This window comes from Hetaerina americana, unplaced genomic scaffold (assembly GCF_022747635.1).
Source record: "Hetaerina americana unplaced genomic scaffold, ioHetAmer1.1.p SCAF_43, whole genome shotgun sequence".
NCBI lineage: Eukaryota > Metazoa > Arthropoda > Insecta > Odonata > Calopterygidae > Hetaerina > Hetaerina americana.
Genome location: NW_027287019.1, coordinates 1,841,439 through 1,865,648, shown reverse-complemented (window position 1 = coordinate 1,865,648; position 24,210 = coordinate 1,841,439). Strand labels below are relative to the sequence as shown.

General features: G+C 38.1%; 1 protein-coding gene across 1 annotated transcript in view; it reads left to right on the top strand.

The window, feature by feature from the left end:
* LOC139692877 (uncharacterized) overlaps window positions 1-24,210 on the top strand; it is a 52,090-nt gene that overhangs the window by 12,221 nt on the left and 15,659 nt on the right. Inside the window, exon 5 of the mRNA XM_071591189.1 lies at window positions 15,258-15,857. Within this exon, the coding sequence (XP_071447290.1) occupies window positions 15,258-15,857 (600 nt within the window). The remainder of the gene's footprint in view (window positions 1-15,257; window positions 15,858-24,210) is intronic.

The window sequence follows — 24,210 nt, the reverse complement described above, 5'->3', positions numbered from 1 at the left end:
AGATCTAACCTTTCCCAACAAACCTGTAATGCAATTAGGCTTCGGAACATAATCCGCTCAAACGAATGTACACCTGCTGGACCCCCAACGGAAGGAAGTATATGATACATTAATGAAGGCATTTGATGAGGGAAATGGTGGCTTATTTTTCCTTGATGCCCCAGGTGGAACTGGGAAGACATTCCTCATATCATTGCTTTTGAACACTGTTCTTGCGAGATCAGACATTATGGTAGCAGTTGCTTCTTCTGGCATAGCGGCCACATTGTTGGAAGGATGCTGTACGGCTCGTTCAGCATTCAAGTTGCTGTTAAACCTACAAAACTCTGAACAAGTGACATTTAACATTTCGAAACAGTCCACATTGGCCAAAATTTTAGTAGCATCTAAAATTATATGGGACGAATGCACGATGGTGCACAAACGAGCATTGGAAGCACTTAGCCGGACATTGAAAGATTGGCGCAATGACTCGAGATGTTTTGGTGGTGCAATGATTTTACTGTCTGGCGATTTCGGCCAAACACTGCCATTCATTCCAAGATCGACTGCTGCCATTGAAATAAACGCTTGCCATTAATCATCAAATCTGTGGCGCTATGTGAAGAAACTTCAACTGACAACAAACATGAGAGTTGCATTGATGAATGATCCATCTGCTAAAGATTTCTCCAAGCAATTGTTGACTATCGGTAATGGCCGTGTGCCTGCTAGCAAATCAAGCGGATTCATTTAATTTCCTCGGAATTTTTGCTATTTCGTTCCATCAAAAGATGAGCTCATCAACAAAGCGTTCCCGAACATTATTGATTACTACAAAAATTACAAATGATTGAGTGAGCGAGCAATTTTGGTGGCTAAGAACAAAGATGTAGATGACTTAAACTTCATAATTCAGATTTGAAAGAAACTGCAGGAGATGCCGCAACAGTAACTTTTAACGGAGTCATCTGCTAATATGCATTTCAATGCAACAATAAAAATCATTTGCCTTGATCAAGGCGAATGATTTTTACACTCTGAAATTTTTGCTTTGATATTCATAGTTCAGAATCAAAGCGTTGATACAATGCATTCATTCAAATCTATTGACTTTGTAACAAACAAATACAAAGTCACCGAGTATCCATCTAAATTTTTAAACTCCTTGAATGTGCCTGGCTTACCAATGCTCAATTTACACCTGAAGATTGGCTTGGTGGTCATGATGCTTCGAAACCTAAACCAACCGAAACTATGCAATGGAACGCGTTTGGTGGTAAAAAAACTGATGATCAACGTAATTCACGCTACTTTACTGAAAGGAAAATTCAAAGATGAAAAAGTTCTCATTCCGAGGATTCCTATGATCCCAACCAATATGGCCTTTGAGTTTAAACGAATACAATTTCCAATTTGTGTTGCATTCAGGATGACGATTAACAAATCACAAAGCCATTCATTGAGTATTTGTGGTCTGAATCTAGAAAACCCATTTTTTTCTCATGGACAATTATATGTGCCATGTTCACGTGTTGGTAAACCATCCGCTTTATTTGTTTTGCATCTGATAAACAAATGAAAATTTTTGGATATCTGAAGGTGCTTGACTCGAAAGAATAAACCCAAATGTGTATATTGAATAAAGTTAATATCTTTCTCACAAGCCATTGTATTACTTATTTTTGTAGTTTTATTGAATTTTTTTTCTTATATCATTATAACAAGTCATTTGATGAAAATCAGTACAGCCGTTCTTGATTTATTCAAGTTACAACTAAACTGTTCATTGATTGTTTGGTACAAAATTCACCGGGTCAGCTAGATTTAATATAAATGTGTCATTTTCTAACAGTTTATTAAAAAAATGCCTTGGGGTTTATGAAATATTGACCATATAACATCTCAGTTTCAAAAAACTCATGTCCACTGGAAATGAATCTCACACTGGCATGTATGTACATTTGGTCAGGTTTCCTGTTGGTTTGAAAAACATTGCTAACTGACATTTATTTTTCTTTATTTTTTCATAGGAAACTTGAGTACTTATCCAAGCTATTTCCTTGGTGCTGAGGGTTTTTTAAAATGTCTTTGATCTCATGATTTTTCTGTCCAAGCACTGGAAGCATTACAAAATTTTTTTTTGTTTTCAATTTTATTGTGAGGTAATTGGAAATGCTTAGTAACTGGTTGAGGTATTCAGTGGTTAAAATATATTTTTTAAACCAACAGGTAAAACATTTATCATAGATATATTGATTTAAGGGTCATGGTAGTCCAGTCGGTCGAGCCCTAGATTACCGATTAGAGGGACAGGGCTTGATTCTAGTTGGTGCAAGCACCCTCAGCATTACACAAGCTGTGTGATTTTTTGGGTGCCAGATCTTCCTGAGGAACTACAGGCCGCAATGGGAAAGGAACTGGCCTCCCTATTAGATGTGTTATATATAGTCACCATTGGACTTATTATTGGGTGAGAACTACCTTTACCTACCCACCCAACTTTCAGGTTGATGATTTTAATATTTTTGATTTAACAAGCTTTTACTTTTGCAGAAACAAAGCTAATATTATAATCTATTTCTCTCTTAGAAATTGTGATCAGAACCAAGTGGAGAGTTTGGCATCCACTTGAAGACTAATGGAGGTGACTGATGTAAAAATGTTAATGAAATGATTTAAGTTTTCATTCTAAATCCTCCATTTAAGCTTTGGCTTGATGTAGGGCAAAAATCTTGAGCTTCTTGCTTTTACTTCAATGTTGCATCACTGTGTAATGCATCGTGGAGCAACAATTTGAATTTACAGGGCATCTACTTAATTTTACAATTCAACATACCTTCACATTTCAGTATTTTAGACCTTGTTATTAATTATATCTTTTTGCATTTTTGTGTAATTTTTTGTTTCCCCTTAAAATGAATTCTCATTTCTCCCTTATTGTCAGACTGTATTCAGGTAAGTACAGGTAGTTGCTGATAGCCCTGAAATGATATACTGAGAGGTTTCCTCTGGTGCACTTAAGCCTCCATAGCAGTGATCAACGTCCTTGTGTAAACTGGGCCTTCGCACATCTTTAGTGGTGTGCGAAAGTTGAGTGGTCTTTTTGGATATCTTTCTAATATTTGATGCTCTTTTTTGTTGTTTCTATGGCAGTGCGATTCCTATAATTTTACTGTTGAATTCTTTCAGCCTAGAAAGAGATTTTATTGCCTCCAAGATTATAGATTATTGAAGCAACATAGCTGTGTAGTACATGCTAATGGTAACTTTTGATTTTAATAAAACATTATAACAAAGGAATGGAATGCATGTATGTTTTTATATGTTTGTTTGTGTGTATGCCTACATGGCACATGCACGTCTGTGTGCATTTGTTTGTCCTTGTGCATCTGTGTCTGCGCCTTTGTTTGTTTATGTGCTCACACATCCGCATCTGTGGATGTCTTTTTGTATCTGCATGTGTAGACCTGTGTGTGCCTGTGTTTAAATTATTATTTGGCATGGTATGGGGAGTTGTTTTCCATTACCGCTCTTAATATTTTCATGTAATTTGCATGATTTTTGGTTTACATTGTGATCTTAGGTAATAATGGTTTCGCTTGTTTGCCTTCTAAAGTTTGTGCAAGTATGGGTAGACAAAAAAGTTGTCTGACAAGAAGGAGAGTAGAGTAGAGAAGGGAGTGGTTAATTTTTGGTTACTTTATATCTGTGCCAACAACAAGAGCTCCCTTCGCTCATCTTTTGTGGCTCTGCAGATAAAATCACTTCACTAGAAGTTTATGAATTTTTCTGTGGTTCCCTGTAGCTTCCCTGTATTACAAGGTGTGATCAAAAAAAGACAAGACTGATTTTATAACTTGTTTATTTTGACGGATACAGCTTAATCTAACTTGTTGCCCTCAAAGTGCATGTCTTGGCTGACGACACACCTTTGCCAACGTTTCCTCCAGCTCTCGAACCCTGCCTGGTAAGCCACCTTAGGGATCCTCTTCAGGTCTGCCATACAATTAGTTTTAATGTCCACAATAGGGTCGAATCGGTGCCCTTTCAAGGTTGATTTTAACTTAACAGAAAAAGTCTGATGGAGCCACGTCTGGAGAGTAGGGTGGTTGCGGGATCACGGAACTTCCAGTTCTGGCAAAAAACTCTGTCACGATCAGCGCCATGTGAGCCGGTGAGTTTTTGTGGTGGAAAAGCCATGCCTTGTTTCTCCCCATGTCCAGCCTCTTTCTGCTCTCTGTGCCCCTCAGCCTCTTCATAACCTTTAAGTTGAAATCTTTGTTGACGGTTTGACCTTGAGGGACGTATTCGTAATGAATCAGCCCTTGCCAATCAAAGAAACACACCACTATGTCCTTCACATTGGATCGGGACATGCGAGCTTTCTTTGGTAGCGGAGGAAGAGGACCTTTCCACTGAGAAGACTGGGTCTTTGTCTCAACATCATTGCCGTAAACCCAGGTTTTGTCACCGGTTACGATGGTTTTAAGAAACTCTGGGATGGCATTTGCTCAATCCAGGAGTTCCTGACAAATGTCCGCACATTTTTGTCTCTGTTCATCAGTACCCACGGGACAAATTTTGATGTGACGGACATCATGCCCAAAATGTCTGTCAATATTGTCTGAAAGTATCCAAAACTAATGTTCACTTCCTTGGCTATCTCCCTGACAGTTAAATGGCGATTTGCCTGCACCAAATCATTCACCAATTTAACATGGTTGGGGTCTGTCAAAGTGGAAGGCCCCGTTCGCAAATCTTCAGCGGTCGAGGTTCTGACCAATTTAAAATGACCGTACCACTCAAACACTTGCTTTGACTCATAGTTTCATTAACAAAGGCTTGCTGAATCATTCCAAATGTCTCTGTAGCACTTTTGCCAAGTTTGAAACAAAATTTCATGCAGATATCCTGTTCCTCTAGCTCCTTCATTGCTGCTGTTGCATGCGGCAGCGAACAGGTTAGGACACGTACCGCTGCTGTTGCGTAACGACTCGATGTAAACAAATGCAACACCCCTCGTTATATTCGTCTGATTTGTCGCTAGATGGCGCACTATATCTCGTTTCAATCCGTTGAACGGTTTGGGCAGAATAAAATCAGTCCGGACTTTTTTTGATCACACCTTGTATGTTCTTTTATATTTCTCTTTCATATAGCCTTACAAAAATATTCTTAATAGCTTGGATTTGTTCTTTCTTTTTTTCAAAGAGAAAAGCATGTGTGTGCATATAGTGTGCTCTACCATCTTGGTGATATATTGCGTGTATTCAAAAAGTTCCAGGACTGCACATGAACTGATTAAACAGCACAAAATATAATTAATGGTTTCTGGCGTAACTTTATGGAACCGATTCATTATAAATAAATGGAAGGACTAACTTTGTAGTTCCACATGAAAACGATTTATTCACACGACCCAGGTTTCGAAGTAAAACTTCATCATCAGGTAAGCTCTCTACATTTGCAGCCCTTCTTATATATACAGCCAGGGTGGGGTGGAGATAATCAGGAAGGTTTGGGAGGGGTAAAGTCAGGATTGGTTTGCGTGCCGGAGGGGAGGGCAGTTTGGCGTCCCCTCCGCGATGTTGGTGGAATGTGGAGCGGGAGGGAGAAGTCTACATGTAGACTCACATTCCACCAACATCGCGGAGGGGACGCCAAACTGCCCTCCCCTCCGGCACGCAAACCAATCCTGACTTTACCCCTCCCAAACCTTACTGATTATCTCCACCCCACCCCCGCCCTGGCTGTATATATAAGAAGGGCTGCAAATGTAGAGAGCTCACCTGATGATGAAGTTTTACTTCGAAACCTGGGTCGTGTGAATAAATCGTTTTCGTGTGGAACTACAAAGTTAGTCCTTTCATTTATTTATAAACAGCACAATAAAATTACTTCTATTTATTATCAGGCTTCACCATAGTCTCTCTCAATTTGTTACTTAGTTAAGTACTTAGCCTGAATCTTCATGTCTATCATCACCTTCTGGAATGCCTGTACTCGAATACTGTTCAGTTGCTTTATTATCGCTGTTTTCAGTCACCTCTACTCGCCCTTCTGCTTCAATTTGAGTTTCAGAAACAATAATTATTCTGGGGGGGGGTAGATCAGGTGAGTATGAAGGGTGATTGATACTGAAAACTTGATGTTTCCTCAAAAACTCCCTTGCAATAATGGACTTGTGTGCCATTGCATTGTCATGCAATAACCGCCACTTGTTACTATTCAAATATTCAGGCCTCTAATAATTCATGTCAAAAGTCAATCCAAAACATCTCTGGAGAGTCTATCCAATCCAAAAGTCGATCCAAAACATCTCTGTTCCAGTATCAGTGTAACCTTGACCAAGAAATTCTCTGTTAATTATGCCCCAAATGTTTATAAAGGTGATCAGCATTGTTTTTGTGTTTGATTTGACAGCACAAATTTGTATCGGCTGCTTCTTTTCCGGGCTCGTCCACTCAGCACATTGGCATTTTGTCTCTGGATTGTACTCGAGACACAAAGTATCGTCTTCAGTGACAATGTTTTTTAGGAAATTTGGTTTTTGATCGCCCATGGAAACCAACTTTTCGCAGGCAAACACCTGATGTTCTTTTTGCTCCTCAATGAGCAAATGTGGCATGAAGCATGGACCCAGCTTTCTTATTTCTTAAATCTTCTTTCATAATATAAGATCTGGTGCTTTCCTGGCATATCTACATAATGAAGTTTTCTTGGGTCTTCCACCGGGTCAGGGGTTCCATGTTGGCAGACATTGAGTGTCGAAACGTCGGCCAACATGGAACCCCTGACCTGGTGGAAGACCGGAGAAAACTCCATTCTCTCATAATCATGAAAATACACCCACGCTTAAGTTTGGTGAATCTGCAATCCTTTCCATCATCATTTGGTGGTCTAATCTCAATAAAACTCCTACTTTTTCCACTTATACATCCATATCAATACCCTGAGAGCCACCAAAAAGGTGTGTGGCAGGGGACATCATTGCGACTTGACTGCATATGTGGTTGTTATGTGATGATTTGATGTGGTGATCCAAAATTCAACTCTGTTGCCATTTCTGTATTCTTTGACATCTGTAATCACTTAAGGCTTGAATGCAATATCATAGAATTCTATTCATATCTCCATTGATTTTTAGCAAACTTGAGAAGTTTGATTGTTTGTAAAACAAAACGTTTCAATTAACATTGCTCTCCAATAGTAAAAACAAGTAAAATCCTGCTGTTTAAATGGCTTTTTTTGTTGCATGAATGTGATTATGGCGATTATCCACAGTTGCATCTGGGCAGATTCCTGGCCGTCTGGCAATGGCTGTTCTGGCCACTTCTTTGCTACCTCTCCCCTAACTTTGAATAAGACACTTAGCCATAAGAATCGGATATGACCAATACTGCTTTCCTATAACTCGCTCATATTCTCCATTCAGATTATACTCCATTGTGTTTTCCTGTGTTTAAAAAAAGTCATTAATATTTTCTAATCCTTAGGATAAAAACATATTCTGCTTTTTTTATTGTTACAGGCTTAACTTTGTGGAAGTTCATCTTCATTAAATGAAGAACACAATGCATATTTCCGCTGTTCTATGATGCCTAAGCATTGAAACTAGTTGTACGTAAATAAAGAACTGTGGAAAGACACATCGTGTTCTTCATTTAATGGACATATTCTGCTGTTCAATATTCTGTAATGTCTCATTGTGTGATATTTCTTCCTCCTCCAACAACATCCCCAATGGCCTCCATGTAGTCAATCACGATGGTGTATCAATATGTTGTTTCAAGGTGGTATGTGGTAGAGATTGCCATATTTTACCGGCTGTCCTGATGGACCCCCCCCCTCATCATATACATCACCATTTTTGTCCAAATGTTAGGATGGGAGAGAACATCAGATTCTCCCATTTGACTCTCGCCAACATTCCCGTCCCCTCCAACTCTACCTGTGTAGTTGGTTGTAGATCTCTCTACAAGGAGTGAGGTATCTCTTGTCATCCTAGGAGTCATGGTCAAGGGTAAAGGCATCGGCACATTTTACTTTTGAATAATTGAAGCTGGTAGTAATTTTAAGGGATTAACCTTCTTCAAGTCAATGTGTTGCATGCCTGGTGCTTGATCGACCCCTGGCCGGCACCCTAGTTTGTAGGCTTGGCTTGCTGGGTACCATGTCGATAAATAGAGGTGGCAGAGGAATGAGACAAGGATAAAGGCGGTGAGGAATTCTCGGTGGGACATTAAGGTGTAAGATGGGGAGGGAGGGAATGGACAGTGCCCCAACAAAGCCTGGCTGAATGATCTGGCATTAATTTGTCCACAGACATGCCTATGTAGGATTTTCAAGTTGCTGTGACATACCCTGAAAACAGGGTAACCACCAAGTTTGAGTCTGTGGTTCGGAGGTGATGGCTGTGGTTGAAACTGAGAAACCTACCTATTATGGGAGTTTGGAGGAGAGTCAGATGGTAGTGAAGAAAGAGATGGTGCACGAGGCATAGTTATGGTAAAGAAAGATGATGGTGATAGTGACTGCAACAAAGATGCAGATGATTGCAGTAACAATAAGACAGTCGCCAAAAGATATGATGCAGTAGAGATATAGGAAGAATGACCAATATGCATACTGCTTAGACATGCTAAGCAATATGGCTGGATACCTTCAGCCTTTAAGAGACTCCATGGCACCAAGGAAAGCAGGGAGACAGTCAAACTAATTGAGAAGCAGCAAGCCAGGTGGTAACCATGAGCGGCAGGCCTCAGTTGCTCCGTGCCTTCATGACACCGGATGAAGTGCATGGATTCCTAAAGAAAAGAACGCTGTAACACCAAAAATGTATTATCAAAACTTTTAACAAGAAAATTAATTCGCAAAAGTGACACCAGCACCAAATGATTGAATAATCAACCCTATGCTCATAGGTACGCAAATCCTTACAGATGAAAACAAGTTCCACTGTGGTAATACTAAAACTCAGGAGCTCACCGTGACATTCCGATTGCCACAGAATCGCAAGTGTGTGTCTGTTTGTGTATGTATCCGTGTGTGGCTGGGTGCACCTGTGTTTGTATATGGCTCTTTGGGGTTGTGTGGCTGTGTTTGTCTGTGGGTGGAAAAATGCAATAGCCGAGGCTGTACACCTTATTTGTTTGAGTCAAGTTTACGGCCTTAACTCCGTAGGTTTGTTAGTTTTACATTTAAATTTCTTTGGGTGCTTGCGTGTGTACATATAAGTATATACAACTTTTAAAAAAACTCGGAAAAGGCACTCGAGCCTTGGTTTTCTGAATATTTCAGTGGCACAACAATCTTTTTTCATTTTATCTTCATGGTACCCTGATAGCAACTGCCAGGATGAATGGCAGGGGGTCATTACACACTGGACATTCAACATCAAGAAGTAAGTTTTTCTTAATTTTTATTAATAATGTATAAATGTAAAATGATTCAATTCTCATTAATGACAATAATATAGACCTGAAAAATTCAGCATCCACAAACATTCAATTGAAACCAACCACTCTGTACCTACTTCAGACTCTCTCTACTTCTGAGTCACCATAACCATTATCTTGGCCCCTCTGAATATGTTTTCATCTATGAATTTGGCAATAGTTTTGTATTTAGACCTGGGCCCAATTATCTCCCCCTTTTCCTCCCTGATTTAACCCTGTACCTCCCCTCAGCCCCTCCCCTAAATTTCGTCCCCCTTCTTTTACCCTTCCTCATTACTTCCCTGAAATCTGTTGAGCCTTCGTATTGGTTATCATACTTTGCCCGATGAAGATAGCCTTTTCCCTCTCCTTTCACTTTTCCTTTGATTCTTCATCAAGTACTTTTGCCCCTGGCTGCCTCCCCTTCCACCCCACCTCATCCCTCCCCTGGTGGCTGGTGGCTACCCCTTATCTCGTGCTGCTCAGGCTGCCACCATTTGGAATTGACCTTACAGGTGTGTCTCATCATGGAGGAATCCTCTTTTCATTGAGGAATCCAGCCCCATTAGTCATCATTCATCCCGTTTTAGGCTCACCCTTCCTTCATCCCATTACTCATTTTGCACCACTTCATTATTGTGTAACATCTAAAACGGTAGGAAATTATATCCTTGTATGCCAAAATTAGAGGGTCCTTTAAACATAAACCAACTGTGAAAATCTTCATGCCCTCTTGTGCCATTCACACCTTCTTTGAGTATGCGAGGGTACTTCATCCAACATTTTTGGACATCGCATTTTGCACCAGAGGACATGCATGCAAAATTCATATAACTAAATTACTCTATGCAAAAATATTTATTTTCATAAAAAATTCATAAATCAGTTAGCTTTAAGAATAGTTAAGCTTTACTTAGGGGACTTGCTAGTCTCGAGGTAGAATGTTGGACTGCCGACTAGAGGACCAGGGTTATATTCCTAAGTAAGCCTCTCTGGGTACCCTCAACTAAACCCAAACTAAGTGATTTTTTTGGGTACCAGAACTTCCTGGGAAACCATAACCGGCACAGGGCATTGGCCCCCTTCCCTGACATGTGAATTACATACACCATTGAGTTTAGTTGTGGGTGAATGCTGCTGACATCAACGACCCTATGAAAATTGACCTTCAGTTTGATTACTTTGTTTATGGTTTTTTTAAAATATTACATTTGACATTGTCTTTTGCCCTAATGATGGCGCTCAAAAGGAGTGGATTTTTTTGCAGTCATTTTTGGAGATAAAACTATTCATTCATAGGAATCTAAAGAAAAGCAGTGAACTCTTGTTTCCATATTTTATTAACAAATCTGGGCTCGAACCAAATGAACTAATCAGCCAAATGTGCATGCTGAAGTTAGATTACTGTATGAGGTGTGGCAAATAAATAACAGGACTGGTGCTGCTACCCGCAAACAGTGAGGACGCCACAGCAGGTATGACCATGTCTGAGCCTGTTGGTGCTTCCCCCAACTTGAGTTTGATAGGCACAGTTTTACATCACTTAGTTTTGCTGTAGCAATCACCTGTGCAATTCTTTGCACTAGCATGTCTTCATAAATATTCCATGTGTTCAGATGGAGCGACGCGTTAACCTGAAGTAACTTGTGAAGCTGGGGAAAACTGCTACAGAAGCTCATGGCATATTAAAGGAAGAGTAGAGAAGTGAATGTTTATCATGCTCAACAGTTATTTAGTGGTTTAAAAGATTCAAGGAGGGACGTGAAACAACCAAAGACGATCTGTGCCCTAGAGAAGCCTCAAAATCAAAAATGAGTGGCAACGTCCAGAAAATTGGTGAATTGATACGTGAAAAATCATCATCTGTGTGTCCATTAGTTTTACATGAATCATTCAACATGCACAAGATTAGTGCCAAAATGGTGCAAAAACTTCTCACTCCCGGGCAAAAGGAATTGAGATTCCACCTTGTCTGTGAAGGCGTTCTCTGTGGAATATGGCATTACCATGTTGAGTCACCCACTGTACTCCCCCTACCTGGCCCCTTGTGATGTATTTTATTCCCCAAGTTCAAATCGGAGCTCAAGGAGAGCAGATTTGACAGATGCAGACTTCCAGCCCTGCTTTCAGCAATGGAAAATTCATAAGGAGTGTTGTACGGATCGGCAAGGAGAGGAGGCAATAAACTTTCTAATGTAATTGGTGATAAATAGAATATTTTGTAGTAGATGATATAATATCCATACCTCCTGTCACAAGTGTAATGTGGGTAGCATAACAAAAGGGTTGGTAATTTATGCTGCCGTAGCTTATCACTGTTTATTCAGTATCTCATAATTGCTAGCACATGGCAAAATCATCAATTCCATTATTGTCATGGAATATTTTTCATTCATTTTGTGGAAATCCTTTCTAAATGTCTCCATAATTAATATATTATAAATCAATGTTCTAACAACTATTTGTTTTCCATTTTGTGCGTCAATATATTTAGCTGAGTCACATAACTCCCTAGGACTGAAGTATTAATCTTAAAAAAAAGATTGCTAGAGTACTTTGAAGGGGACAAAATCGGGAAAACAAAAGTGGGCAAAATAAAGTTTTTATGGCCTCAGTTGACATATTTACTGGACAGACCTTGTATTCCTTAGTTCTAACAAAAAAAACTTATCAAATGCCTTTTCAAAATCTAATAAACAAACAATTACATCCTGCTTGTTTTCCATATTCCTTTCTATTAGTAACCTCATTACTGTTCTGTCATCATGTGTTCCTCTCCCATCTGAACTCAAACTGATCTTCACCTCCGGTAACATAAATTCCTTTTTCGAAAGTGCTTTGCATTTGAAAAAAGGAAGTTATATTGCCACACCCTGAATGTGTAACAATGAAATTGATTAGCAAAATAAAATAATTGTTAATTGTAAGATACATTTTTCACTCTTATTACTTCTCAAAGAAATAAATACTGCATTGGCAGATGTCCAAATAATAAAGCCATGTTGAATTCATTTTGCAGTGAACATTCAGAACTTCCTGCTAGTGTCTTATCCATTGTATTCAAAATAAACATAGATGACACCAAGCATAAGCATTTGAAGTTTTTTAATAGCCTCAAGAGCTACAACCCTAATGCCTTTGTCTATAATTTTCATATGATGATTTTCTTCTCTTAAAGTTAATGGTATAGTCAAAATTTGCCTGTTATTGTAGCAGCAGAGTTCATCCATTTCAATGTTCTCACACTTTTTCACATCTAATGATACAAAGTACTCCCATGATTATCATGACATGCCCACTGTCATGAGTACAATAGTATGTTTAAAGTTTTCCATTAGTCAGTGTATCTTCTAACAAGTTTTATAAGAACGTTAGTACATTTAATAAGATAACTTATTTTCTGTGAATTTAACACATTGTGATGTTATAGTCATTATAAACAGAGGAGTTTAGTTTTTATGTATCAAAAACAAATGTAATAAAAAGGAAGGAAGGACGAAACTAATGCCGCAGGGAAAACTTAGTCACTCAAACCCACTCTCGAAGCAAGCATGGAAAGTTAGACAATCTCTCATGAGAAGTTATGTGAATCATATCTTGGCTACTCTTTATGTGATAGTGGTATCTAAGTAGCTCTATTTTTCAATACACAGGATGAAGTAAGGTAAAATGTGATGTGAATCATTGGCTAAAATTGACTGCCGAATCTCCTAATCACAAAACAAAAAACTCTCTATAAAATTCCTGTGCAAACAATCCATATTGATTTTGTGGATCCTAACAAAATGGAGGCTGTGTATGGGCAAATGACATCATCTGAGAAGCAGTAAATCAGAAGGTGTTATACCTCCTCCAAGCATCTATAAAACTGAAGTAATTTCATTTTGCGCATTGCCTTGAAAATATACAATTTTTATTATATGACATAATAATTCTCGTCATCCTTTTTCATTGCTGTTCACAATGGTTAGCTTTAATTGTTTTCTCAGGCCCTCATTTTAAATCATATCTCTTACATTATTTACTGATTGAAACCAGAAGGCACTCCAAATTTGTATTGATATATTATTTAAAGTGGATAATATCTTGTAAAAATATCCTCATGAGGTTAAGGTAAAATGAATGTTAGTAGTGAAAGTATAGATAGGGTATAGGAAAGTTAATGGAAAGACAGAATGGGAGGGTAAGAAGAAAGAAATATAGAATTGAGGAATTGATGGAGTAGGTAGATCGGGAAAAAAAATTTAACATGGGAAAATCTAGTAAATGAAGGCAATTTAAGTTTTGGCAACAGAGCTTGCAGTTAATGTGAATGTAACAGAGATTGGGGGAGGGCAAGTGAGTTGAGCCTAGGACCCATCTGCTGCAACCTGGTTATTCTCTGCAATGTTATGTGCTGTTTTCAAACTGCCCCATAATTACGAGGTTTGTCCTTAAAAGAAGGTCTCCAATTTTTTTTCAAATAAAAAAACATTTATTGGCAATGAATTGTACATCAATGGAAAGGCTGGACATTCAGATATTTTTAAACGTAATCACCATTGCAATCGATGCAAATTTGCAGGTGCTGTGGCATTTTTCTTATACCCTTATCATAGAATTTTCCTGCCACATTGTGCAGTTAGTGCTTGACCTCGGCTTTGAACTAAACGTTAATCTGGAACTTCGTTCCTCCCAGGTGTGACTTCAACCCAGGAAACAGATGATAATCACTAAGTGCCATGTCCAGGTTGTGGTGGATGACGATGTCCCATTCAAATTGGGTCTGGAGATGGGCTGTTGCACAGGCAGCATGATGACAAGAGATGTCATTGTGAAAACATTTTTTTCATCAGCATTTCTCTCCTTTTGTTTTATTCCATAAATGCAAACGAAAACATTGGCCTCTATGCAGTTTAATTACTTCTATTCCCATTTTTTAAGGGTTTAGAAATGTGTTTCATTTCATTGTTGTTTTCCCCATTTTTGTGTTAGTTATTTTTTCTTAATATTGTCGTGTGGGTTTAGGGCCATAGTTAAATAATGTTTCGGAACTAGATTATGGATAGAACTCCACCTACCTCATATTAATAACTGTAATAAAAGTTTTCACCTTCTCATCCTTCAGCCTATGAAATCTATTTGCATGTGAAACAACTGTGAACCTTCTTTAATAAACGTAATGGTCTGCATTCAAATATTTAATGGTTTAATGTAATGTTGTAATATATGTATTGCATATCATACTCAGTTCTGCATGTAGAACCTGTGTCAATTCAGCCATTGATGCTGACTAAACATTTTAATGTCTGCAGTTTGAAGAAAAGTTGTGCTATATTTAATTATGAAGCCAAGTAGCTCTCATATACTTCCTTGCCGCAGTATTTATGTTACATCAGCTATCATCAGCCCCCTCTGCTAGCCCATCATTGAACTAGTGTTTAAGTATGGCCTCTTTTCAACATCTTTCAAGTTTCTTTTATGTGGGAATGACCATTAAATTCACTGTAATAATAAAAAATAAAATTTTATTTTTATTAGGTCTGCGACAGCAAATGCTTCATTGTCTGCATCAACCACCAAGTCCCTCAGTTCAGGTCATGGGATTGTGGAGAATCGGCAGCAGATTCCACCTCTAACTGCACCTAATCTCATGCATACCTCCACAACTGCTTCCACTGCTACAGTGACAAGAGCAACGGCAAGAGAGCCCCTTTCATCGAGTGCCAGATACCCTCCCCCTCTGGTCCCCTCCGTGACTCCTCACATCCCCCAGGTGTCCCAAGCAGCGCCGCAGACTAATATTCGATATGGTTACCGTACTTCTGCAGAGGTTATAGATCTTTCCTCCCCCCCTAGATCACCTCACCGGTCACAACAGCATGCTCAGATGCAATCACAACACCACACCCAGAGGCTTCAACAACAAGCACACCCGTTGCAACACCAACAGCAGGCCCCCCAGGTGCAGAGGCAGCAGCCACAGCAGCACCACCATCAACAGCAGCCGAGACCGCAGCAGCACCATCAACAACAACAACAACAGCAGCAGCAGAGGCCACAGCCACAGCACCATCAGCAGCAGAGGCAGCAACAGGAGATGCTCAGCAGAGTACAGCCACAGAACAATCAGTCGATTGGGAGTGTGCGAGGTGGCGCGACAAGTGTGCATGCTGGTGGGGGGAGCAATGGGGACTTGTCGAGGTATGACCCAGCGGCATACAAACTAATTCAGATACAAGAGACGCAAGTGACAGGACAACATATGCCATACAAAGTGTCAAAAGCTTACGTTGAAGGGCAATTGGTGCCTTGCATCAATGCCAAGCCTTATATTTACTCGGAGCTTTTGATGACCCTGCCGGACCTCACGTCGCATTTCTTTAGTTCAGTTTCCTGGCACACCCTTCGGCAGGTCCTTCAAGACGTTTTAGGGGTCAGCCTTTTTCGTGGAAACAGGTAATTACCTTTTTTATTATTACAATTAAATTAATTCTCTTAAGGTAAATTATAAATTAAATTGTTAGATTAAGTAACTATTGCACCTTTTTAGTGACTAAGAGACTAATGCTACTAAATTTTCTTTGGGCCAGTATTATGATTAATTGTTAAACATCTCAGTTAGCTAATTATCAGATTAGCTAACTTGCACTTAAATTTCAGAAACTGTGTTATGACCATTTAATAACAATTGAATACCAAACTATGAGGTATCACATTTTTAGCTAAAGGTTCTAAGCCGTGTAAAGTTTGCCTTTTGTTTACATCTCATACCAACAAATTTCAAGCTTACTTTTAGTGGGTTAATAAAAATGTGAATACTATTAAAATCAAGAAATGATATTGTGATTAAGGTCATCTAATTTTTCTAAACAAAAACAATGTTCTGTAAAGTTGTTAAAAATAATCATGCAGTAACACCAAGAGATCAAAACAGGTTATATTTCTTGAAAACATGGATGGAGAAAATGTAGATAATGATTTGTGAGGAGGTAGTATTGAGTGTTGCCTCTACACTGCTTGCACATCCTAACTTTTTTCCCGATATTATTTACAGCTGCTTTTCACTTGCATGTACACAGTGTAGGTACTAGGATCTTATTTTTGTGGTGATGTCTGTCTTTATTACTGAATCCCTACATGTATATCTTAATGTATAATGAATGAATTAAAAAAAATCCAAAAGAATTTTGAAATATTGCTGAACGATGTGCCTAGTCGAACAGTTTACGTATCTCGGTAGTGTTTTGGACCAACATTGTCAAAGTAGTAGGGATGTAAGGAGAAAAATTGCACTTGGCAAAGAGGATTTTAGAAGGACGAGCGAGTTAATGACAGGGATGTTAAGTAAGGATATCAAGAAAAGACTTGTTAAAACTTTGATATGGAGCGTTCTTATGAACGGCGCGGAAACATGGTCACTGAAGCAGGATGATAGACGTAGATTGGAGGCTTTGAAATGTGAATATGATGAAAGTGAAGTGGACCGAAAGGAAAACAAATAAGGAAGCGCTAGATATAGTGGGTGAGGGGGGGGGATTTATGGTTGATATCATAAGGAGGAAGGAAAAATGGATGTAAAACATTTTGATTGGCAATGGGATGTCGAAGACTCTAATAGAGGGGAGAATCTTAGGCAAACAAGGAAAGGGCTGAAATGGGATAGGGATGTTAGATGGTATGAAGGGAGGAAGGAAGTATCCAGAGATGAAGAGGGACCTGTTTTTAAGTAGAATGCTGGATTGTGTTTTAGGAGAAACAACACACTTATTTGTGTCCATCCAAAACTTACCTTAACGGGTAGATTACTTAAAAAAGATTAGGGGTAAATTGATTATTTTTATAACTAAATCCCTCTGGAATGTTTCCTCACACTCTTGAAGTCTTTATCTCAAAAACACCAAAATTGATATGATTTTCCCTTATGCTGTCCAAAAATAGCCATTTTTCCGACTATTTTTCTGAAAATTCATAATCAGTTAATCTACCCAATTAAAACTACTTAAACATGATAATATAAAAAAACCAATGAACCTGTATGATAGTCATAATTGAAAATATTTTTATTCTGCTTTTATTGGGACATTAGATTTTCTTTTGTTGATGTACGCTCACCTTATCTAATCTATTAAGTAATTAGAAATTAGAACTATATTTTGACTTGGCTGTCATCTTCATTGCCATCAAACTATAATTCTAAAATACCTGGGTACTTTATATTTGAGATATATATTACTGTAAAGTGTGATACATGAATAACCTTAATTTGCATTCAAATTATACCACACTTGTTACTATATTTCTTAGAAACTGATAGTAAAAAATGTTACCTTGGTAATTCTTGCAAAAAATATTCAAATCATTATAATTCGATCTTAACATCACTTGTATGTTAAGCACAATTGTGTTTCTAAAGATATTGCATACTCTTTGAATACTTCAATTTCTTCAATGAATATTCAGTCATAAAAGAGTGAACAAGGATAACTGAAGGAAGGATAACTGAAGGAAAGGGGTTTGGATTAATTGACATGAATAAGCATGCAGTATATAGTCAACTATGCTTGGATTCAGAAAAAACTTTCCCACTGCAATTATTAAGAATTACCAACTGAATTACAAACCCATATACTCAATAGGCCCCAATCATCCTTGCTACTTCCTTCCCAGCATGTCAAAATTTTTATGAAATGACTTGTGTAAAGATAATTAAATGTGTTGAAACTTTGATGTAGCTTTTATCATTACCTCAGTTCAAAATATCTCAACTTTCTTAAATGTTTTTTTTAATTTCATAAAATGAAAATGTTTCAGTGGTATTTAATGTTTTAATATGAACATTTTTGTACTCTCTATACTTATTATTGTTTCCCTCTCATTCTCGTGTCCTAAGAATTCCACATTCTACTCTCTAAAATATGTTCTTTTATTCACTTGATGCTTGATGATAGTTCTGTGTTTTTGTGAAACTTAAATTCCACTCTTACATAAATGGTTGAAAAATGGAAAAAAAATTGTAGTTTTCGATGCTATAGAACTGAAATCAATCGCACAGAATAAAAAAGGAGAGTTTCCATGTATATCGGTTTATGTCACGACCATGTTTTCCATGTATTACATTGCATGCTTAATTTATGGTAATGATACTATTTTACTTTCGATTTAAATTTCACCCAAGTACCATATTTCAATAGTGACATAATACATTGTATCCTGCTGGTTCTTTTGTTTAAGAAACTTGCAATATTCCTTGTTCTGAGAGAACCTCTTTGATCACATTCACCTATGACCACCCCTATAATTCTCCAACATTTCATTTCTCTCATCCGCAGTAGGTTTATTATTTGGGATGAGAGGGAATTAATTATACAAGTTAATAAAAATCCTGGTTAATCCACTCTTCAGGCAAAAAATGTAGGCATTACCAATTGCATATGGTGCTATTTTTGATGACTTGGGAGTGCACAAGGGTTGTCTAGAAGTTTCCAATCTCAAAATGAAGATGGCAGCACTCTTCAATGAAAGTTGGGAAATGTGTTTGTGCATGTGTTGAAAGGTACTCACCAAACCTCCGGCCAATCTAGACACTCCATTGTATTTTAAGAATGGTTTGAGTATGTCATTTTCCGGGTTTTTGTGAAAATGGAAATAATTGAGCGTCAAGCTGTCGTTAAATATTTGTTTTTGAAAGGCAATCTGCCCATTAGGTGCCACGTTTGCTCACTTTGACCAAATTGAATTTGAATGAATATTTCCAGGACTGTTTCGGATTGATTGAGCAAAGTGAGTCAGATTTTTTGTGTCAATTCATAACTGTTGGTGAAACTTAGATCAACCGCTATGCTCCTGCGAGGAAATAACCATCAAAACAGTGAATTTGGAAGGATGGGGAAGCCATGGCTAAAATTCACCATTGCACTTCGCATTGGTTGATCACGCACCATTTTCACCATGTCTTCCCCCGGGTGGCTTTATCCTGTTTCCTAACCTTGCAGTTTCAGTTGAAAGACAGATTTTCATTGGACGAGGAGGTTATTGTATACCTAAATACCTATTTTACAGAGAAAGAAATTAACATCTATTTGGAAAGATTATAAATAATTAAGAGTATTGCTGGAAAAAGTGTATCAACTTAAAAGGAGACAATGCTGAAAAATAATAATAAATTTGAAGAAAAAATTTGTTTATTTTTCAGGTCGGAAAACTTTCAGACTAGCCTCATATAATCGTTTTACTGTAATTCAAGGCCTAGTACTCCTTATTCATCAGCACAATGCTTGTGTTATGTGGCTTATGAACTTTTGCTGGGTGAAATTTCAGGGCTACTTACATTTATTCAGCATCACATCGGTAATAAATTATGAGAAATGCATGATCTCATATTGCCTTTACTGCAGGAAACTGATGTACTGACACCTAGTTATTCTAGAAGATTATTGAATTTCAACTTAAAAACCAGCTGTCCATTTCAATTCAGTGTATACATGTATTTATGGTAATACCTGTGCCTTCATATGTTGTTATGAATAACTTATTAAACCAGAATACAGATTAGATAAAACTATGAGTATGATTAGCTTTCGCTGATATGTTATAATTTATCTTCATTTATGCACAGGATGAACGAAACTATTGCAAATGGATGATTGGCTTTAATAAATTATTCATCATGGCTAACTCTGGTTTGGATGAAATTAGGACTGTCTGGGATTTTCATAGCCATAACCCCATGGAATGTTTCCCCCACAATTACTGTGTGCCCTTGATTGCCGACAAACTCCAGTAATTCCATGCATGGTCTGTCACAAAAATAGGTGCAATAAATCCAGCAAAAATATTTGTTACAGATCAAAGTACAGGTTACTAAAAATTCTTCAAACTATCACCCTTGTGCAACGACACACTGATACCAGCAGTGCCACAGTATGCTTCCTTTAAGGTGTCCATTGGAGCCTTATTCAGGCATCACATCACGGCCTCGTTAATGTTATTCAGGTTTCTAAAATGGTTGCCTTTCAAGCTCCTTGGTATTCTTGGGAATAAAAAGAAGTCTGACAGTACCACATCGGGGCCGTAGGATAGCTAGGACAGCATTGCCACAATTATGTGCTTGGCCAGGTATTCAGTACATTACAAGCAAGGTGGTGTAGTAAGCCATATTGTTGTGGTGCAGCCACCAGTTGGCAAAGATCTCCTTCCTGATGCGTTGCATTTTTTCCCGCTGCCTGTTAAGGACATTCAAGTAAAACTTATTGTTCAATGTCTGTCACCCCAAGGTACAAATTCTTTGTGAGTAATGCCTTGTGATTATTAGAAATGATAAAAAAGACTTATTTGTGGAATAAACCATAAATTTGCCAAATTCTTCTAAGGTAGAGAGAGCTTCTTAATCCTCCTCGGACTTCAGCTTGTCAATATTCCCAAGTCAGCACTCATCAACTCGCGACTACAATCAGTATTATCCTACAGAATAGTAGACACCTTATTTTTCCTGATATTTTGCTGAGGAAAGTTGATTCACTTTGGAAGGTTGCTTATTTTCTCTTCATCTCATTAAATCGTGCACTTTTTCCACAATGTTTTAACCGGGTCACTATTAGCACTCTTGGCATACATTATTACAAATATTATGCAGCACCAAAAACGATCATAACCAACCACTATGTTTAGTCAAGTTCTATTTTTGTAAGTACTGATTTGGCAAGTGTCTGATATCGGTAAAAACCAGAAGTCCTACACCAAGTGATCGTTTCTGCACTTGGTAAAGTTGTGTTCTAAGTGGAGGATAGAAATGTTTAGGTCTCAAATGTGCACTTTTGCGCTCTTTAAATGCCTAATTTCAATGTTTGGTCTTGAATAATAAGAGAATATATCTATTTGTATTCATAGTTTCAAGTTGTTGATTTAGCACTCCTGGGTGGTTTTCAAAGTTTTCATTTGCATTGTGTGGTTAAGTATAGTTTTTTCAACTTAATATAGGAATGTAACCGTTGTGTAAATATTAAGTTTTAATTTTTAGAATTAAAAATTTTTTTCTTTTAAAATAATTTTTCTGGGTGAGTAGTATTAGATTTTTGGTATTTAATACTTGTGCATGGGATATTCCCAGCATGATGCTATGATTATCCACTTCAAGATGGCTTAGAACAGTATGAGAAGTAGATGAAAGTGTTGCATTTCTCACACCATTCATGCTTAGTGCCCTTCGCTCAGGCTCACTATCCACATTAGCTAATGCGACAATATTGAAAACAGATATGAATAACCTTAATAAAAGGGTGCGAATGCCAAAGGAACAAATCCTAATATCATACTTATAAATATGAAAATTAACTTTTTTTTTAGGCACCAATCATGCTTGTGACTTCAAAAATTGAGTCTTTCTTAATATGTAGTCAATATACGAGGGCTGTCCAGAATGTAACATATTTGCATGTAGTGGGCATGGTTGTGAGGGAAGCCAAAATGTTTGCTGTGTTGGCACACACACTAGGGTATCTCCAGCAACAGTTTTTGGAAGGCCACACTGCTTGTCATTTGTTTACAGTAGCCAGTCAAAATGAACATTACAATTGAAAATTCTGCCAACTGTAAAATCTGTTCAGTGTTAAGGTTTTTACTATGGATAAACTTCAAAGCTTGTGAGGATGTTAACGGGTGACGGTCTGGTGTATATCAGGCGTAGGGTTTCCTCTGGTTACAAAGGCAATCGAGGCGCAGGTCAGGGGCACAAAGTGCTCTCGGCTGCAGATCCTGGCCCATGTCAGCATCACAGGCCATGGATCTGAGTAGGTTCTCCATTTTAAATGACTGAGTTCCGAGGTGAAGCGTGTTGAGGGTGTAGAGCTGGGTTTAACAGTCTGCAGCATTGTTCTGAAGGAGATCGTGGGTCTCTGGTTTCAAGTCGAGTGGAAGGCATATACCAGAAAGTTTGGCAATTCTGCTCGGACATTGGAGCCTTCTTTGTTGACCTAAGGCCAACTCTCAGATCGTACAGGACTCCCCTGAACCGATCTAGGATCCATTACTTGGCGGAAGCGCTGAGTAAGGTAGTGGATAGGATACTTGACCACTGTAAGCCTTTTTTAGAATAGAGAGTAGGTCATTTAGTGAGTCGCTAATATGTCGGACTAGTGCAGATAAAATTATTATTAGCCAATTGAAAGAAACGGGCAACATTGGCATTAATCTTGAAAGACATTTGACATGCACTTCTTCACAAACGTGTGCTACAGTCAGACATACAGGTGTCACTCAAAATGAAAATTATCTATCCTTGAACTAAATTGCAGAAGCCTCGAAAATAAAAGAACGGACCTCGAGTATATAATCCAAAGTTATTCCGCTGATATAGTATTAGGCACTGAGATTATGCTGAATGATAATATAAATGGTTGAGAAATTTTCCCAATAGATTTCACAGTTTACCAATGCGTTACAGAGGTACAAGACCCTGAGGAGGAGTTTTCATGGTAGTGAAAAGTATTTTTGAAAGTGGACATTTTGTATTTTATGGTAATAACATAGAAAGTGTTTGGTACATCTTACTGCAATCTATTCAATCCAACATTAACATATGCTCCTTCTATAGACCTCCAGTTTCAGATGTTTAAACACTTCATCCACTTGATGAACAAATTAACATGTAAAAATAATAACAGCATCAACATAATTAGTGTTGACTTCAACTTCCCCAGTATAGATTGAGACAGCAATGGCATTGACACTCCAATATGTGGCCATGATTGTTCTAATTCGTTATTAAAATTAGTGCAGAGAAACTTCCTTCACTAAGCAGTATGCATACCCTCCAATGGAAAGAAAATATTGGACCTATTTCTCATGAATACACCTGAGTGCAAAATGGGTGTAGCAAATGAAAAGGGCTTGAGTCCATCCATGTCGACTTCGATACAGAAATAAAAAAGATTGTTAAACCAAAGGGAAAAATTTATAATTACCATATAGCAAACTTTGAAAATTTTGGCAATCAATTAAACTCTTCACTACCCGAGTTCAAAACGCACTTAAGCCATGCCAACACGGAAGAAACTGGGACACAATATGTCATTATCATGCAGAGAGGCAAAGACTTCATCGCTATAAAATATGTTAAAACGAATGGCGATCCCAGATGGTACACTAATGGCGTTAGAAAAGCCCTTTGAAAGAAGAGAATGTTATGCTCTAGATGTAAGAAAGCAGGCATGATCATATCTACCTTGGTGAAAAAACATTTATTTGACAAGTGTAGATCTTCCAAAATTGAAGCCAAAATTACATAGCAACTAATAAGACTAAAAACGTAAAATACTCTGCAAATATTTGGACACCTACCCTAAAGCAGTCTGGTCATTAAAGTGTATGTTCCAAAAGTAATGCAATTGAATTTCCGACTCTACTCCTATTGGTTGGAGTTAGATTGAACATTACAGTGTAGGTTGGGGGGATGCTAAGCTTTGCCGCAAAACCAGTCTCAGTGCTCTCCAAGCTGTGGAAGTGGCAGGACGTCAATATTATAAACCTCAGCGCACCAACCATGTCACGAAAGACTAACCGAGCAGAAATTTCAGTGAACTTTTGCAACGCATTGAAAATGAACCTGAGTATTTGGACATTGTCATCACTGGTGATGAAACCTGGGTTTTTAACACAACCCAGAAATAAAACGCCACAGCTCTGAGTGGCACACTGACCAGTCCTCCCAGCCCAAAAAGGCGAGAATGAGCTAATCAAAAGTGAAAACAATGCTCATTGTCTTTTTCGACAGTAGAGGAGTGGTTCATAAGGAGTTTTTTCCTCAATGACAGAC